Source organism: Quercus robur, chromosome 5 (genome assembly GCF_932294415.1).
Source record: "Quercus robur chromosome 5, dhQueRobu3.1, whole genome shotgun sequence".
NCBI lineage: Eukaryota > Viridiplantae > Streptophyta > Magnoliopsida > Fagales > Fagaceae > Quercus > Quercus robur.
In genome coordinates this window covers 16,986,175-17,006,430 of record NC_065538.1, presented here as the reverse complement: position 1 = coordinate 17,006,430, position 20,256 = coordinate 16,986,175, and the positions used below count along the sequence as shown (strand labels likewise).

Here is a 20,256-nt window from a genome sequence, read left to right as displayed (position 1 = left end):
ACACAATGTGCAATTTTTAAAAAATTATAACATGATAAAAAAGGACATCCCGTTACAGACCCGTTACGGCACAAGTATCACACTTGATCTAAATGAAGTATCTGTGTATCCTAAATTGTGCCTGTGTTGTTTTAGAGAAGAAATATTATACGAGAAAAAAGTGATGTTTGAGAGAAGAATAGCGAACCTGGGAGAAATCAAAAGCTTTTTGTTTTCACAGTTTCACTGATTTTGCTGTGAACGAGTGTAACAGTGGCGGGGAATGCGTTTGATCCAATTCCAATATATAGATATAGGTTAGGTTTTTTGTTTTTTTCTAAGAAGAAAAAGAAAAAGAAACGCAATATGACTTGCAATTGGGCTTGTGGTATAGATTAGAGGAAAGCCCACAAAAACTCGCAATTATAAAAGAAAGTACAGCCCAACCCATAAATAAAAGTCGTAGTAACACAATCCTGGCAAGTAGATCATAGCACCGTTCTCTGTCTCTCTCTGCAGAGACAGTCCTTTTCGACAAGGTAACTTCCTCAGCGCTCTTCCTCTTTCATCGTTTTCTTCTTCACATCATATGTATGTGTTTCTGTGTTTTACTTGCACTATCTTATGATTCTTGGAAAAAAGGGTTTCCTTTCTTTTTATGCTTTGCTTTGTTTGCTTATCTCAATTGTTTGAGATCTCATACACAAAAAATAACGCATACCCAATTGAGTTTAATGCGGTTGCTTAATTGGGTTGTGTTTGTTTTGATGGATTTGTGTGAATAAATTTAGCGTCTTTGTCAGTAATTCATTGAAAAAATTGGGACTTTTTAGATAAAAAATTTGCTGGAAATATTTTTTTTTTGAAAATTTTTGATTCAAACATAGTCTTAATATCTTATATGTGTAGAGGATTGAAGTAATTGAATGGAGAGTTGCTGTAAATAATACATTAGTTGAGTTTCTGGGGATTCAAATTTGTTTGCTTTTTGTTCTTCTGCTTTTGAATTCTATTTTTTAATATTGTTTTTTCTTGAATTCTTTATTATCAGCATAAAAAATTATTTCAAATTTAAAAGATTACAGGAAGTGAATTTTTTTTTTAGTAAGTAAACATTGCAGGAAGAGCTACAAAGAAAATAGAGTAATAGACTGAGAATGTATCATGCAGCTAACCTTAATTACTAAGGAATGTGGTCTAGCAATAGTAGTTGTCTTCATGATTCACAATCAGATTTTGGTTTAAACCCATAAGAAAACGATTACCCGAATCATTTTAATTTTTTTGTCTTCATTCTTATTTTTGGATTTCTGGTTTACTGTGTTCTTTAAAAATATATCCGATTGATTATCTATTGGTATTGAAGATCTTCAATTGTTCATTGTTATTATAAATCTGCTAGGGAACTCATAATTTTAAGACTAATTTCAACTATTGCCTTTGAGATTAAATTTCTTTGTGTTTTGTCATTCTCGTCAACACTCTTGCGTTCTTTGAAGAATAATAGATGAAGTGCATGATTTTATAATTCTGGGAGATTTAGTCTCATGACCTGCCCTTCACCCCTGTTTTGTAGTGTATTTTTTCTAGAATTTATTGGTTTGACAACTATGTATAATGTTGGCATTTCATGGAAAATAGTGATATAGGGTATCTTTTCTAGTGCATTTCTAGTATTGATGAATGATTGTGTCTGATCTAATGGCAAAAAGAGTCTAAAAGTAGAATATATTGACATTCATTCCAATTTTCTTTCAAATCTTTGGTTAAGTGATTCCCAGATTCCCCTAATTTGGAACTTTATTATTAATTACTGATAGTAACTAAGGTGACACATAGATTTATTTTCTCTTCTGGAACTTGTTTCTAATTTAGTTATTTATCTTGTGATGTATTTAAGTGGATTATATAAACATTGTTTGTTAATCCTTATAAAGATCCTCAGGTGCATATCCAATTAGCAATTGGGATTGGCAAATTGGCCAACCATGTTATTATGAAGATTGTGATAATTTAAAATTTGAATTGTGAGGTTCAAATCAGATTAGTTTGTTTTGTTGGGTGCTTTTAAAAAAAAACAATAATAATGAGGCAGTTAATGAGATAATAAATTTTAGTGGCATTGATGTAATGGACTCAGAAACTAGGTTTTTGCATGTTGCATAACATTTTTAAATTTTAAAGCATCCACAGAGTATAAACTATAAATACATTATTTGCAGTCTTCAAGTGATATATTTCTAAGTAGCATTTTTAATAAAATAATTTCTAAAACTGAACTGATCCACCCATTGGGACCAAAAACCCTTTACATCTGAAATTTCTTCATATGTGTCTAGGAGTTATTACAGTTAACTGTCTTTTAATATGTTGACTATATGGAAGTCTTGTTACCATCTGCAACACTCATGAAACCACCATGCTTGTGCTTGTTCATTAAAATGTGAAGTCATAACATGTTATAATGTATCCTTCAATTGCATAGTGGGGAATTTCTTCTCACTTTCACTTCTGTTGTTGAAGAGGCTACCATGGAAAGCTTCGATTTCATATATATATATATATATATATATATATTTTAGTTAGTAAACTTCAATATAAAGCACGATTAGGGGCACAACTCTAGTACACAAGATATACAAGGAGAACCCAAAATGACATCATACACTCTGTTAGCTTAAGTTTTTGTTCTTGTTGTATTTTTTTCTTGATCATAATGTTCACCATATTTGAATAAAAGTTTTATTACCTATCAAAAAAAAAAAAAAAAAAAAACCCAAAATGATATCTAACATAAAAAATTCAAAAGATCAAAGAACTCCAACAAATTTGAAAACGAAAATGAAACGTTATCCATTGTCCAATCATGAAGAGATCACAAGGACAAAAGCTTCGACCTCATTACCAATGGTTCACTACCTTAAAAAATGCTGCACCTTTCCTTTCTCTCCAAAGATACCACATTGCAAAACAGAATCTTTCCAAATTCACCGCTACAATATCAACGAAAGTGTCATTTCCAGAAATGCTATCAATCAACCACCATTCTTGGCATGGCCCGTTTAATACATTGAACACAAAGGAACTACCTTCCAAATTTCACCACTGCAATATCTACCAAAGCATCCTTTCCAACAATGCAATAATGCAACTGCTGTTCTTGGCATGACCCATTTAACACCAAACAAGAAAACACATGAGTCTACATTTCCCCAGCAATGTCACAGTGAAGAAATTGGAGGATCCACTGTCCTAATTTAATTTACAAAATAGCACCAATTTGCAATGATTGTTCCACACATTCTCTCCTTATCTGTTGTAAGGATCTTCCCTAATATTGCTATACAAATGAAAATTCCCACTCTTGGTGAAGCTTTGACTCTCCATTTACTTCTCCAAGGAAAGAGTTGCCACCCTCTGTACTTCATTCCTTATAATAGCTCTTAAATCCTCAACCACTTTCTCAATTTTGTGCCATTCTTAGAAATCTTGGATTCCAATTAAAATTTCCATTAGACCAATCCATTGAAAACTTTAATATTGACAAAAATTGCTTTAAGGATTTTGTTTGAATGGTAGTAATCAATTTCATGTCTTTGCGTTGTGCAGATTTTAAATTAGTCTTTTCCTAACTGTTTTTTCCCCCTATCTTTTTTCTTTCTTTTTGTCTGTCTATCTTTTTATTTTTATTTTTTAACCCCATGCCTGCCCAGGGTGTTTAATTTTGATTAATTCAATTGTTTTGTAATATTTTTTTCTCCTTTCATGAAAATGTAACATAATACTACTGCAGACAGGATCCAAGAAGAGGATAAGAAAAGATGCTGAGAAGAGCCCTTCAGAAAGGTTCAAGGAAGAAAATGCGTACTGGGGAAAAGAAAAAAGATTCCATTTCTGAGGATGAGAGAACCATCCCCATGGATTTGGTCTCACAGACACCTACTGTTTGTGGGAAACGAATGAGAAGAGGTTTCAACACCATTGACAAGACTATTGGGCAAAGAAGGAAGCTAAGTGAGGAACATTTAGACAAGCTGGACCGAAGAGTTGAATCCAGGGATCTAATCACCCAGTTGCCTGAATACATCATCCATCACATCCTTTCTTTCCTTGATGATACAAAAGATGCAGCTCGAACAAGTATCTTGTCCAGAAAGTGGAGGCAGATATGGACTTCATTCTCCGTTTTGATATTTGACCAACACAAGATTCAACAACAAGAGGGACGTCAGGATATAAGGAACATGAAGAAGGTATTTACTGACTTTGTTGACAACTCTCTGAAGAGCCACCTTGAGCGAAAATTAAGTATACAGAAATTGGTGCTACATATTACCAGATATGATTTAGAACTGGCCCCTCATATGGAGCAGTGGATCAACATTTCCATTGAAAACAACATGAAAGAGCTAGATCTCCATGTTGTCAAGAAAAGTAAACGTTACAAGTTGCCCCCAACTATTTTTGCTTCAAAAACAATAACTGGATTAAGGTTACATGGGTGTATGTTAAAATCTCACTGCAATATAAAGCTTCCAAAACTGCAAAAACTGTATCTCCGCAAGATCTTTGTTGATCAACAGATTATTGACAATCTGATCTCCAGCTGCCCTTTAATTGAGGATTTGAGATTCATACACTGCACAGGGTTGAAGGTTCTGCGGGTTTCAGGTCTTCTTAAACTTGACAGGGTTGAGGTACACCATTGCCATGGACTGGAAGAGATTGAAGTCAAAGCTCCAAATCTTCAAACTTTTTGGTATTGTGGGAAGGAATCCATGCACTGCAAAATTGACTTGGTTGCTTGTGTCTCTTTAAAAAGATTAACATTGGAGGATGGCAACATGACAGATGAAATGTTTCAAGATCGGTTAGCTAGTTTTCCTTTCCTTGAGAAACTGGACCTAAGCAAATGCAATAAATTGAAGAATATAACGATTTCGAGTATATGGCTTAGAAGACTTGTCTTGAGAGGATGCAAAAATCTAGTGGAGGCTGACATAGATGCTCCAAATCTCTTTTCATTCGAGTTTAAGGGTGATAAAATGCCTTTCTCATTTTCAAATCCTTTATCATTAAAGGAGGCCAAATTTTCTTTTGAACCAGTACATATACGTAGCTATAACCACCTTGGAGGTAAGGATGCTCTCTGGTTTGCTAGATTGAGAAAACTTCTTGAGAAGTTAAAACACTCCAATGGCTTAAAATTGGTTGTCCGCTCCAGAAAGGTATTTGCCTTTTTAACTTTCTGAAAAATTATGATCCCCTATCAACTTACTACATCTGACAAAATTTATTTTCCTGCTTGTCCTCAGAATGTCATTATACATGAAAATTTGGAAGAAATTTTGCTTCCTCCACAATCTGATCTGAAGCTTGAAATAATCAAACCATCAATTGGCCTTGAAGATTTATTGGATAATTTGTTGAGGACATGGCACCCAGAGATTCTATCAGTAGTATCATCTCCGTGCAGTGAATTCCCCAAGGTATGATAGGATCTCACAGAGCTGTAACATATAACATTGTCATACTGTCAAAAATGATTTTCGTGAAGACTTCCCTTTGTACGCAAATATGCATGTCTAATGGGTTGTGCATCTGTATGGTGTTTGTGTGTGTGCGCGCATGTGTGTTTTCTCTACACATCATGTTATGAACTTTGTCATAACTGTGATGGGAGCTATGGATTCCATAGTATGGAAGAATAAACTTTGAATTTGTGCTTCCTGGGAACTATTGTAACTGAATTCCTTTTTCTTTCTTTTTTTCTCTGATGTATAGTTGGTACATGAAAAGATGATGCACAGAGGAGAAAATCCAAACTGCTGTACGTACAACACTCGAAATAAATGTTGGCGACACTTTCTGAAGGGTGTCAAGATTGAAAACATTGAAGCAGCTGCTGGTAAAAGGACATTTGGCTGGATTCCTTGGTTGAAGTCATCTCCGACTGTTCTGCACCAGACAACCAGTTATAGACTATCTTGGGAATCTGTTGAACGTATGGTAGGCAAGTGGCGGATGATGAGGTTGTACGCTTAATCCTATATCAGTGTCTAAAGTTATCTAAAACTGTAGCTCTACTATTTAAACTTTCTCCTGTTTTTTTTTTTTTTTTGGTCAAAGGATTAAAATATAATCGGAACACATTATTGAGACTTTTAAATATGAGTAGTCACTGATTTGGTTAATTCATGAACTAGTACGCTCCAAATCAGTAAAATGATTGGTTAATTCATGAACTAGTTAGCAGGTGTATGTTCTTCACTATCCTCATAATTAACATTAGGCATACAACATCATTCACAATATTTTTGCTTTCTAATAATTGCTTATATGACTTGTTGCAATTAGAGCAACATCACTTTCACTTAGGTCTATCATTGACATTTCTCTTGTTATGCACCAACCACAACTAGCCATGTCAGTAGTTGTCAAAAAATGTTTCGTTCCTAGACTTCTTGTTATGCACAAACCACAACTAGCCATGTCAGTAGTTGTCAAAAGTGTTATGTTCTTAGACTTGATGTTCCACATATATTGCTAAAAATTACCAAATCTGAATGACACAAGGCTTTTCACAGCCATGTATTGCATATGAACGACGGGATTTCTTTGAGCTAGTTTTTGTGCAATTAGCTACAATAGAGAACTGTGACTGGCAGCAACAACAGCCACAATCATATTACAAAATGAATGTTATTTTAGCATTGAACAAGAAGGGTATTTTATCTGTGAGTTCTAATTAACTTAATTGATAAAGTTTCTAATGGTTGAATAAGAGATTTGAAGTTCAATCCTTGCTTGCATCAAAAATTGATTGGTATTTTGGTTTAATGATAAAAAACTATCATTAAGAGTGGATGCTATAAGTTTAAACTCTCTCTCAAAAAATAGAAGAAGGTATTTTATCTCCTTTTAATAAAATGAATGCTGTTCTAGTTTTGAACAAGAATGTATTATTTTTATCTCCATTGCCTTTCCCCTCGTTGTCTCTAAGTTGTTCTTATTTTTTATGTGCTGCCAGCCAGATCTTTAGAAGGCCTCCTCTGAGCAATTAATTGGGCTTCTATTTGCCTTTTTCTTAGTCTCATGTAAATCAAATACATAAGTGAGATTAGTTCTTTAAAGTTACATGTTGCAACTATATGCAGATTTATCCTCTTATTTTTCCCTCATAATGGCAATGAGTTTAAAGTTTAAACCCATCTTTTATATAATAATAAAATGTCTAAATAATTTCACTTATCTTTGAAATTAAAATCAAAATTCATGATATATTCACCTCAAAAAAAAAAAAAAAAAATCATGATATATATACTTTAACTAAAACGTAAAGTATTGACTTTTTACAATAAGACCTTTTAGATTTTCTGGGATAACTTTATTCTAAAGTTCTTAAAATTCTTCTTATTCATTTTGAAACAAGTGAAATTGATTTTGTTAATTTTTGATTGTGACAAAATCTACTTCATCCTTTTATAATCACAACTCTATGGTGAAACTATGTGATCCTAATCCAACTTTATTTATATATATATATATATATATATATATACTTGAAAAAAAAAAGGATTTAAATTTTTTTTCATATGTGAGTCCAATGTTTTATAATATGATTTAAAATTTGAGATTTTTTTTTTTTTTCCATTTTAGCAATTCATATTTAATATTATTTTTATATTGGTTATGTTGTCCATTCCTCTTTATAAGTTCACCGTTAGGTGCCCTTCATGTGTTAACTATTTTATGATAGTTCTAAAATATTGTGAAATGCAGTATTTTTATTGTTGTAAGGAGAAAATCATATTATGGATAGTTATATTTCTAACGGAAATAGACAACATTAACAATATAAAAGCGAAATCAAACATAAAGATAAGTTAAAATTTTTGGTAAACTATGATTTTGGTATCACATTAAAGTTAAAGTCAAAGTCAAACATGAAGGGTTATAATAATCTTTTGGTATTGTGTCAAACTAATTTTTGCGGTTAAGTGGTAAATGAAAAATACTAAAGTAGCTAATGACCAGAATAAAATATTATTTTCATGCCTTAACATAGAGGTTTGGACTTAGAAGACATCAAGGTAAACCCGGACTCAAGTACATCTTCCTTTGCAATTCCCATCGACAAAAAGCTTAATTCTCTTGAGCAAAAACAATACTATTTTTTTTTTCTTGAGTGTATTCCAGATTAAGCTGCAACACCCAGAGGAGTTCCTAATCAATGTGAGTGGCCACGATTGTCCTGTAGTGCATGGTGGCAGTTTGGTTATCCGATCACAGTTTGGAATGGAAGTCTCGAAGTCTTTGATGAGATGGGTGTATGAATTCAAGAGCAACAGTAGGACCTTTGGGCCAATTGGAATCGAAGAAGGAACCCAACTTACCTTTTCAATGTATGGAGGCCTTATTGTTGGTACATTGACGTAATTGGCTTTCATTTATCAATGTCCAAACAACAAGCCTCTTCCAAATGGGATAAAAATGTATTAAAAGGCTCACCCGTATTGCTTCAAAATCTTCCGCCTCCAAAGATGGTGAAATCAGAGCAACTGGTACTTCAAAGGCCAATATTATCAAAGGTTTAAAAGTTATAATTGTAAAAATAAAGATAGAAAAAAAAGGGGGGGGGGGGGGGGGGGGGAATTATTACATTTCAAAGTGGTAAGACTAAATTCCTTATGTGATAATTTATTATTTTTCATATAAACTAGTGTATTGTAATAAAAATTGAAAATAATATAATATTCATAGTTTGATATTATTTTTAAGTTAAACTCTTCGATTTTAGATGCACAAATGTGTTATTATATGGCTCTAAATTGTCATTTATGGGTTTAACAAAAGCCAACATAACATTTATTTAATTACTAAAAATTATTACTAGTTTAACTAGTAGTCTATTATCGTTGAATAAGAGATTTGTGATTCAAATCCTATCTATACAAATAATTGATTAATATTTTAGCCTAACGATAAGAGCAATCATCATTGATTGGACACCACAAATTAAAATATTATCGTATCAATAAAAAAAAAAATTATAGGAGAATTATAAGCATAATTGACTTATTCATATAAAAAAAATCCAACAAAGAAACACAATATAATTGATATACTATCATTTTATGGGTTCTTTTACATTTTATGGGTTCTTTTACATTTTAAGTTGTATGTGCATTGCGTATACACAAAGCTTATGTAGGCAGCAAGAGCCTTATAATTTAATTAGTTAGCATCTTCTAATATTTCTAAGACATCCATCCAGGTAGGGGTGTCAATAGGTCGGTCTAGGTTGGGTTTGTGCCTAACCCACAATCGACCTGCTCACATCGGGTGGAAGGTTGAACGACTCGCCGCCAATTGTAGACAACCTCAGGTCAAGTCAGATCGGTCTTCGATGGACAATGATTGAGTCAGTCGAAGTTGGATCTGAGTTACAATCATCAAATATTCGCCATATCTTCGCTGAATTTGTGTTACAACCACCGAATATTCGTCGGATAGAAGCAAAAACAACCACATCAAGCCCAGATTTGAGCAAATTTTTTTATCTCATCTCGAGATCTAAGAGAAAAAAAAAAAAAAAAAAAAAAAAAAAAAAAAAAAAAAAAAAAAAAAAAAAAAACTAGATCTTTGCCTGATCTAACCAATAACTACCAAATCTTCATTGGATCTGAGAGAAAACAACCACAATATAGCTAGATCTAAACGAATCTAGGTAAATCCGGCCATCTTTCATGGGTTTTGTTGGTTGGATTGGGTTCATCTAGTTTTGAAGAAGAAAACCCACCATCCAACCCGCCTAAGTCGGCTTTTGGTGGCAAAGACCCACCGCTACCTATCACCGGCGTTGGATTAGTTGGTTTTCGAGTTAGCCCAGGTGGTTCAGACAGGTGGGTTGGTTTCTGGGTTTCAGTGGATACCCTTACATCTAGGGTTCAAATCCCCCTTCCCTTAATTGTAACTATCACATTATAAAATTTAACCAAAAAAAAGAAAAGATATGTATGCATGTGGGTGCGTGGAGTTATATATATATATATATATATATATATATAAACTCATAAGTCATGTTAGATGAGGGGGTACCATTCTGGGAGATATGGATTAATAATTTGACTATATTTCCTAATAAATTTGTAGAGCCAATGGCCACAAAATGGACTAAATTCATTCTCAAAAAATGATGTCTTCACAACAAAATGATGCCAGTTGCTTTATTTGGCATTGTTGGAAGAGGGTAATTCAAATCATATATCTTATTGATATCATATTTTGTTTGACTCCGATTCAAGTGTCAAACCAAATGCCAAAATTTGAAAAAAAGTACAAATCGCAAGTTTCAAAGCCAAAAAAGGGTAACAAATAAATGTAACATTATCAGTGGTGGATCAAAGGGTTGCAACGTTCAAAACCTCTCTGATAACAATTAAGACCAAAAACCCTAACTAGTTATGGTTAAAAAGTTGACTTTTTGATCCAACCGTTTGATTGATTTGAACTTTGGACCGTCTCGTAGGTCATATTTTTTCCTCTAAAATGATATCACGGGCCAAAATTGGAGTTAAAACGGATGAGATATTAATAAAACCCCAAGAAGCTAATTAAAGTTTCACCTTTTTTTTGTTTTGTTTTTTGTTTTTTAGGTCAAGCAGGCTAATTTTGGACCAACTTCACACAAAAAATTGTACCAATTGGGCAATAATTGGAGCGATCAGTCTAAACCAGCTTAAAGTATGAGGTCTCGACCACCTCTCGCAAAAAGAGCTTGATGAAATCTGTCATGGATTGGAAGGAATAAATTTTTTTAAGGAAAAACATTATAGAATTTCTTACACTGCATCACCTCCCTTCCGGATGTGATATCTTGACGACCGTAGCTCTGAATCTCACAAAGTTAAAACTTATGGAAACTAGACATCCATATCTTTTTAGGGATATAAATTTTGAGGAAAATAGAGCTCAGAAAGGCTCAAAAAAGCCATGTGAAAATCGGCCCAGAAACCGAGAAAAAGACAAAATAGCCAAACTTGGTGTACAAGTGGGAGGCTATGTGATGGTATTCTAGAACACCATCACATAGCCTTCAATTTTATTGGCCTCCCTATAAATATCGCCCCATTTTTTTGTAAAAAATATTGAGTTTTTAGAGGTGAAAAATAGAAAATTTATAGAAAAAAATACTAGAAAAATCATAAAAGACCCTAGAAAATTATAAAAATATTTCTCTCTCCCCTCTTTAGGAAATCCATCACAAAAATTCATCCCCTCTCATCTTTATTGTAATCTTTGTGGATAACATGTAGGGATGGGGTAGTTTCTTAATAATTGCACCCATTCTAGCCTCTCTATTTCTTCTTATGTAAACACCATTCATCTTATATATGAAATTCCATTTATTTTCTTGTTTTCTCTTTACTTTATTGCTTTAAATTCCTAGAATTTTGTTTTTGTGTTTGTGCATATCTATCTCTCTTTTCCTTTGTGCTTATATTATTTGTTGTCGATTGTGATATTGTTTTTAAGTTCCTAGATGGGTATTGAACCATAACCTAGACCTAATATGAGAAGTACCCTCAGGGGGAAGATATCTCATTTCTTCTAGGCATATGGGAACCTTTTATATTCTTGTTCATATATTTATCTTGTTTTATTGTTACCCATTTATTTAATATTCTTCCCCTTTCCCCCTTTACTTTATTATCCCATTTATTTAATGTTCTGCCCACTTCCCTTTTACTTTATTGTCATCCCATTTATTTTAATGTTCTTCCCCTTCTCTCTTTATTTAATTTTTTCTTATCTCCACTCCGTTTTTATTAATTGCACCTTTTAAATCCTATTGTTCTATATATATATATATATATATATATATATATTACTATCTCATCACCTAATATAAAAAAGATTTTCTATTTATTCCTTTTAAATAGGCTCTAAACCTTAAATAAAACACAATATGGGCATGTTGTCTTAAGGATGGTTGATGGCTTAGAACTCCCATCTCTTTTTGACAAAGAACACATTAGATTTGAAAGAGATTAAAGCTTATTTAAAAAGAATCCCTAAAAAAAACATTTTTAATCAATGTTTATTTTTATTGTGATTTAAATTCAAGCTCTTTACTTTTATTATCATTTAAATTCAAGCAACTTTACTTTTATTGTTATTAAAATTCAAGCACTTTACTTTTATTGTCATTTAAATTCAAGTACTTTACATTTCCTTGTCATTTAATTTCTAGCAAATTTATTTATTTGCCTTTATTTTATTGCATTTATTTTCTCATCTTTAAATTCATATCACTTATTTACTATTGTTGCTCTTTTCTTTTTCTCATTAATAATGTTGCCATAAATTGATAAGTTTGGGTAAAAAAAATCTCTTTAGTATGATTTTCCAAAAGAAAATGATTTTTCAAAAAGCTTTGTCCCCTTTTCAAAAGTTGTTTTCACCTCTTTCTTAAAAATTCCTTTTTTAAAGCCTTCTCTTTTCCTTTAAATTTTCTTTCTATAAAAAAAAAAAAAAAAAAACATATTTTTTCCTTCCTCTTTCTTTTTTTTTTTTAAATCCAAAAATGAGAAGCATTTTTCTTAAAAAAAAGAAAAAGAAATTCTTCTTCCAAAATAAAAAAATTTTCTTTTACCACGTTGGAATTTCTTTTCAAAAAAATATGATAAAAAGAAATCTATTGAATGAGCAAAGTTTCTATAAGGAGCATTTATTTTCTTAAAAATCAAGGGATTTTTGGAACCCAATCTTTCTCTTTTGAAAATAAAACCCATGAATATTTTCTTTAACTAAAAAATTTTCTTTCATCCAAAACCAATTTTCCTACAAAAATGCTTTACAAATTCTCCTTTCATCACAAAAATCATGGGATTTTTGGTTCTAACCCATTTTGCCAAAGAAACCCATGAGTCTTTTGAACCTCACTTTTCTTTTGTTTTCTTAAAAAGCGTTTTCTACAAAATAACTTCAAAATGGGGAAAACTTAAAACACCTTAATATTTTTGGGTTCCTCTAAAAAATGGCTTCCTTCTTCTTCTTCTTCTTCTTCTTCTTCTTCTTCAAAAAAAAAAAAAAAAAAAAAAAAAAAAAAAAAAAAAAAAAAAATCTTTTCAAGAACTTCTTTCTTAAAAAAATGAAAATTTGTTTCCCATTGCAAACTTTACTTGTTCAAAAGAATTCTTTTCTTTGAAAAACATGACAAAAGTAGTTTTCTAAAACTTTTCCTTTTTAAAATGACAAACTTTTCCTTCATAAAAAAGAAAATGTTTTTTTTTCCCCTAAAACTTCCCTTTTCCAAGAATAATAGAATTAATGTTTTCAAAGAAAAATTCTTTCCAAAATAATTAATGCATTGTTGTTTAAAACTTTTTCTTAGGATTACATCTTTAAGCATTTGTGCATATGGTTCAATTCCATTGAACTCATAGGCACCAATCAAGCTTACATAGTCCCTCTCTTTTCTTAGGCACTAACATATTAGTCATCTTTTTTGTATGGTAAAAATGAGAAAAATTGTGGATGACACCAAGGTGCTATCCTTCCAACCTTCTCTTTTTATTTTTACATTGTAATCTATTTGTATATAGTATTTAGTATTCACATGCTAATTATGTAGTAAATAAGTACTCAGATGCTATTGTATGTATCATTTCTAGCTATGTGGTAAATGTCCCTCACATGCTATTTATGTATTTATCTCACATGCTTTGATTGTAAGTATTCATTGATGTGAATATTCACATGATATATTATAAGTAAATAAGTACCCACATGTGTGTGTCTATATATATATATAGATATATAGTTATGTAAAACCTTTTTTCAAAAATCAAAATGGCAAGTATTTTATTTCTTCACTAAAAGGATAACGCTTGAATTAAATTAAGATGGGGTACTATCCTTTGGATAGGCGGTGTAGGGTGCCTAACACCTTCCCCACACATAACTAAACTTCTGAGTCTAAGATCTTTAGTTCGAGACTTTTAATTTACCTTAATTAATAAATCCTTAAAATTGGTTTAGCTAATTAGATAACTTGAAAAGAGTTAGACAAATAAATGACCAATCACACATAATACAAAAAACCAATGGTTGGTGGTGACTCCTAAAATAAAAATATGAAAAAGGAACTTACACACACACTTCACCCTAAAAATACATACACACTAAGAGTCACGTTGCTAAGGACTCAATGTGTGATAAACCAAAAGAAATAGGGCAAAAGTTCTAACCTAGCTTTCTTGCTCTTTTTTGGGGAGTCCACATATCTCTCCGTTAAAAATATTAGAAAGTATTAACTAGTTAAGTTACAAAGCTCTTGACAGCATATATATATATATTACTTATATAGAGCCAATGGATTAGTCACTGTAAATCATTTTGCATACATATTCCATGGTTTATGGTACCAACTTATCAGCGGTAAGTCAGTAATGTGTTTTAAATAATTAAGAAAAAATTATCTTTTGCATATAATAATAATAAGAAGAATTCATTCACCACAAAAATTATGCATCATTGTATCTAATATGCCCATCAAAAGCTATGAAAATACATTATAATACATCACTTGAACTTACCTGAAAAATGGTGAGAAACATGAAATAATGAAGTATAAGAAGTTTTTAAACACAAATGAATTATTATATAATTTGTCATATTTGCATAGACGGAGCTTCTTACCACAAAGTTTTTGTTTAGTATAACTACCTAACCAGGGCATCAATATCTGATTGAAGCTCCATAGAGTATATTTCATTGGCCTCAGTTGCCATTGTTTGGCTACTTCCATGAGCCATCTCTAGTGCCAAACATTCCTTTAGTTCTACCAATACTTGACTCATATCTGGCCTTTGGATTGCAGCTGATGGTGTGCATGACATGGCTATCTCCACAGTTTTCCAGGCAGAATTGGTGTAGAATTCTCCATGTAATCTTGAATCAACTATGCTTCCAATATCCCCACTTTCAATCACAGGATAAACCTAATCAAGTATGTGAGTGCTTTCTTCACTTTTTCTCATTATTGCTGGACGACCGGTGATTATCTCAAATAGAACAATACCAAAACTATAAACATCACTTTTTTTATTTAATTTTCCAGATGCTTGAGACCTGTATGTAAAACACAAGTGATTTTTGTTGTGGTTAAAGATAGAACAATCAAATACAGCAAATGGTTCCTATGCAAAGATGTTGATAAGCTGCGAAATCAAATAACTAGTTGAATAAAAATGGTGGTTAAAGGAGTACTTGGAGAATCTTAATGATGCTAAGGAGACTTGGTGGTGGAACGAGGAAGTTCAAATAATATATATAAATATATATATATATATATATATAGAGAGAGAGAGAGAGAGAGAGAGAGAGAGAGAGGCCTACGTAGATGTAAAGACACTAATTTAAATTATTAAGAGGCAAAGAAGGGAGGAAAAAAGTAGCCCAAGATGCCGTATTTAAGGCTTACAATGAATTATATAGTAGTTGATGACAAAGGATCATTGAAAGAGTATCTTTAAACTCACAAAGACAAGTAGAAAGGAAAACAAGAGACTTGAATTGTTCCAAGTGTATTTAAGATAAAGATCAACGAGTGTAAATAAATGAAGAGGAGATCAAAAAGTTATTTCAAAACATTTTATTAATGGGAGCCATTAAAGAAATTGAATTGAGTAAATCAATTGAGGATAAAACTGTAGGTTTGTTTAAGAATTAGGTGGTCGGGGTAAATGATGCATTGAGGATCGGGTGGAAATAGGAAAGACAGGTGATATAGTTTTAGTAGATGAAATTAGATGTGAAATCAATGATAAGTTATAAATTTGGAGGGGTGATTTAGAGTCTAAAAGCTCTAGATTAAGAAAGAATAAACACAATACATGGAGTGTAAGTTTTGCAAAAGTAGAAACAATCATGAAGATGTTGTAAAATTTTATAATCAAAAGATACCAAAGAATGAATACTTTTGATATATTTGATCAATAATTCATAAGGATTGAGAGTTCGAAGAATCTATGAATCATAAGATAAAAGTAAGGTAGACAAAGTGAAAAAGTATATAAGAAGTATTGTGTGTTTGTAGAATACCTGTTAAGTTAACTAAAAAATTAGAACTGTTATTGAACCAGCTATTCTATGGTATTGAATGTTCGGTCCTTATAAAGTAACATGTTCATAAAATGAGTATGGTTGAAATGAGAATGTTAAGGTAAATAAGTGAAAAAAAAAAATATATATATATATATATATAATACAAAATAAAGAAATATTTTCAAAGATAGGGGTGACTCTTATTGATTAAAAGATAAGAGCGAGAGTTGTTTGAGTTGGTTTGTTCATGTGTATGGGAAAGCAATTAATGAGGGAAAAATGGGAATTCGCCCCAAATTTAGGAACTATGCATCAAAATGCCCTTGTTTTGAAATTATTTAGCAAAATGTACTATTTTTTAAACTCGATTTTAACAAAATCAAATTATAGATGGAACTCGATATTAGCAATGTAGAGTTCTATGCATATTTTACCACTAAATTTTTTTTGAAAATTTAAGTGAAACTCAACATTGCTAATGTCAAGTTCCACTCAAAAACATACATAGAACTTGATTTTGAGGAAATCGAGTTTTGCATAGAATTTGATTTTATTAAAATCAAGTTTAAAAAATATGAGCATTTTACTAAATAATTTCAAAACAGGGGCATTTTGTTGCATAGTTTGTAAATTAGGGGCAAATGTCCATTTTCCCCAATAACCAATAAGTAATGATTTGATTCAAGAGAGAATTAATAAAAGGAATTAGAAGAAGACTTTAAATAACATTGGTAGAGATATTGAAAAAATGACAGCTGGATGCAAACTAGTTTGGAGGAATTCCTCCAAATTGGGTAGGTGGTACCATAAGAAGGAGATAAGTGTTCTAGTCATGACTAGATTAAGTGAACTAACAACCCCTAAAATGTTAACAATGTTAAACTTCCCCCAAACCCTTATTATTTTATTATTTTTGTGTCTTGTTAACTAAAATAAAGAAAAGTGGGTGTTTTTAAAAAATGAGAGAAATAATTAATTAATTAATTAATTAATTAATTAATTAATATAATATTATTTTAATGAAATAAAATAAAGCATAGAATAGGGAATCTAACATGGATGTTTTAATTTTTAAAAAGTGATTAACTAAAATGCAAAAAATGGGATCTTATCCTGAGCCTTTCTTAATAGCTGAGGGTATTCATAGACCTTTAGAAAATTCCAATTGGTGAAGAAAATAAGGTGCCGGTCGTGGTCAAAGGCTCAAAATTCTAATATGGAGACCTTATTTTAAAATCACATAATATAATGAACTTTGCATCCTAAATTAAGAATTAAAAATTTAACATGTCTTTTAAGTGGAGTTTGTGGTGTGCCTTTGTGTTAGAACTCATTTCTTTTTCCTTTGTCTGTGTGTTTGTTTCTAAAATATATAAAAAAAAAAAAAAAAAAAAAAAAAAAAAAATTAACATTCTTTTCAAACACACCATTTGAAAAGTTTTGACTCTTCCCTTAAATTTGGCTGAAAGTCTTATTAGACAAAGGGTAAAGTGCTTATTACTAATAGCCAAGAGTTAGGTTCTCCAACAACAACCAAAAAAAAAGGAGGGAAAGTACTTTTTGCCCAAAAATAAAGATTGGCATTACTCAATTTTGAAGTTTAAGGAGAGATTACAAATGCACCATAATTAAGTGGGGAAAGTATAGTTAACCCTATTTTTTTGCCAATTTGTGCATCGAGGATAAAAGATATAAGTAGTGGAACATTTCAACATAATAAGGTTTATTGTGTTGCTAAATCTATTAGAAATTACATACACATCACCTGAAGCTAAATATATTTTAATTTTTTTAATGCATAAAAAAAGGGGCTTGTAGGTGTGGTCTTTGCTCTTGTGCCACTAGAACCCCCACATTGCATTATGGTGTAAGACCACCGGAATACTAATGGGTCTTGCCTAAATATATTCTAACTATGGTAAAAAGTATATAAAATGCATAAATTCATCACACTTACTCAGGATCGAGATACCCTAGTGTACCAGCTAGACCAGTGGACACATGAGAGTCATTTTCAGTTGCAAAAGCCTTAGACAACCCAAAATCAGCTATCTTTGCTTGCATGTTTTCATTTAATAAGATGTTGGAGGTCTTCAAATCTCTATGGATTATAGGTGGCTTGCAACCATTATGTAGATACTCCAACCCTGCAACTTCACCAATAAGCAATTAGTATGCAAACAAAGAAATAGATGCTATGGAGAAATAATGATGTGATTGATCTATTCCTAACCGTGTGCTACATCCACTGCAATTTGAAGTCTCTGATTCCAATTCAAGACATTTATATTGGTCACTGCAGCCAAAATGTATTAACTTGTCTGCAGTTGTAGTTGATATGGAAGATAATATGGTTTTGCAATCACACTAGAATAGAAATAATAATTCTAAAATGATCAAATATTTAGTTGAGACTTAGTTTCCCCAGTGTATTCCTTGCAACCTTTCACTTTTAGTAATGTTAAGAAGATAACATTTTCTTATAATTTTATTTTTCCACAATTGTTAATATGGTTTGTTGTGGTTGGAGTAATATTAATTTTACCTATGACAACTATTGCCATCACTTTTAATATGCATCCATATTAGTAGTTTTTTATTGCATCAACTTGTATTCAGAATTATTGTTGCTTTTATTGCATTCCCCATTTTTCATCCCCCCTCCCCCCCCCCCCCCCCCTTTTTGTAACTAGTCTGATGTCTCAAATTAGTGTACCATGGAAAGATCTTCTAGTCCCTTGATGAATTTTCAACCTTTTCAAACTCCTTCCCCACTAAAAAAGGGGGGAAATGTGCGGACATTAGTTACAGGAATTGGTTAGATATGCTTTCTTGGTGGACATTACCAATTACAAATTGTAGTTATAAAACAACCTTGCCCTCGACTAATATGCTTTTAGCTTAATAAGTTCACAAATGTTGAGTCTTAAATGATTCACCTTGAATACAATAGTATTATTTATACCTGATAAATGTTGTTGTAGGTTGCCATTAGCCATGTACTCATATATGAGCACTTTGTTTTCACCCTCATCACAATACCCAACGAGAGAGACTAAGTTTCTATGATGAACTATCATTAAAAGTTGTGCCTGCATTTAAAAAGTTGTTAGAAAAAAAAAAATTGTGTTTTTCTTTCCCCATAAATTTTAGTTTTAAATTATTTCATAAATCAATACCCTTAGAAAATTTATTAAATTTTCCTTGTTGTTTCATGTTTCATGCTATCATATTTCCAATACAATTTTAAAATTTTCATTCTTTTCAAATAATGAAAGAGAATACAGCACTCTTAATCATGATCTAACCTCTGCTCGAAATTCCTTATAACCTTGCTTTGATGATGGAGAAAGCAACTTAACAGCAACTTGAGTTTGATCATTCAAGATGCCTAGATATACTTTTCCAAAACCTCCTTCTCCAATAATGGTCTTAAAGTTATTAGTTATTCTCACAACCTCAGAGTAGTTATATTGCGGACTCTTCAATTTGAAGTTGGATTTTGTAGTCATATCTACAGTAAAGGAAATGATCACATGTAATACACAAAAAAAAGTGAGAGTAATTTTTGTTCCCTTAATCTTGAATTACTTAAACTTATAAAAATAAATATCAAAACCCACAAATTTCTACTCATTGCCACCCACAAATATCATAGTCTAACCATCACAAGCAACATTGTCGCCATAGATTTCTACTACAAATTTAAATGGAGAATTATTGCTAGAACAACTACTGAGTGACCAAAATGACCTAAACCAAACCTCCTTGAAAAAATTTAAGCATACTTTCTCTATACTCAACAAAGCTTCCACTACTAGAAAATATGTTTATACAAAAAAAAAAAAAAAAAAAAATGCAATAACATCAGAGTAATTGCAATAGTTTTTTTTTTTTTTTTTTGAGAAAGACACGTACCATACTTTTATTAAGGTAAGCCTAATAAATCGGCTTGCAATACATCATGAAAATGTGAAGGAATATCCTCCATCCAAACTAACAAATCCGGAATGCCAGCGGCATGTCTAGCCAGATTATGAGCTAAACTATTACAATCCCTCTTAACATGAGAGTAATGTAATTCTTCAAAATGTCTAGATAAATGTTTGGCCTCCTCAATGATCAATCCCATTGGAGTTAGCAGCCTTCCTTCCCCCATTAATC

General features: G+C 31.6%; 1 protein-coding gene and 1 pseudogene across 2 annotated transcripts; one reads left to right on the top strand and one right to left on the bottom strand.

Annotated features, from left to right (window-relative positions):
• Positions 1-434: 434 nt before the first annotated feature.
• Positions 435-6,240, top strand: LOC126725287 (putative F-box/FBD/LRR-repeat protein At1g66290). 2 transcript variants are annotated; one of them, XM_050429853.1, is made up of 4 exons: positions 435-518; positions 3,773-5,207; positions 5,295-5,468; positions 5,764-6,240. In XM_050429853.1, exons 2-4 carry the CDS (start codon positions 3,801-3,803, stop codon positions 6,022-6,024), a joined length of 1,842 nt encoding a protein of 613 aa, XP_050285810.1. In that variant the 5' UTR covers positions 435-518; positions 3,773-3,800; the 3' UTR covers positions 6,025-6,240. The 2 variants fall into 2 exon arrangements, with proteins under 2 accessions (XP_050285810.1, XP_050285811.1); XM_050429854.1 differs by having other exon boundaries at positions 465-518; positions 3,777-5,207.
• An 8,281-nt stretch (positions 6,241-14,521) lies between these two features.
• LOC126727898 (putative leucine-rich repeat receptor-like protein kinase At2g19210) overlaps positions 14,522-20,256 on the bottom strand; it is a 28,669-nt pseudogene continuing 22,934 nt past the window's right edge.

What these genes read in the sequence shown, in the direction of transcription:
- LOC126725287 (XM_050429853.1), top strand. Translation starts at nt 3,801, where the DNA reads ATGCTGAGAAGAGCCCTTCAGAAAGGTTCAAGGAAGAAAATGCGTACT. An exon ending in TGGTTGTCCGCTCCAGAAAG is followed by an intron (nt 5,208 to 5,294) that starts GTATTTGCCTTT and finishes GCTTGTCCTCAG; the next exon opens with AATGTCATTATACATGAAAA. An exon ending in CGTGCAGTGAATTCCCCAAG is followed by an intron (nt 5,469 to 5,763) that starts GTATGATAGGAT and finishes TCTGATGTATAG; the next exon opens with TTGGTACATGAAAAGATGAT.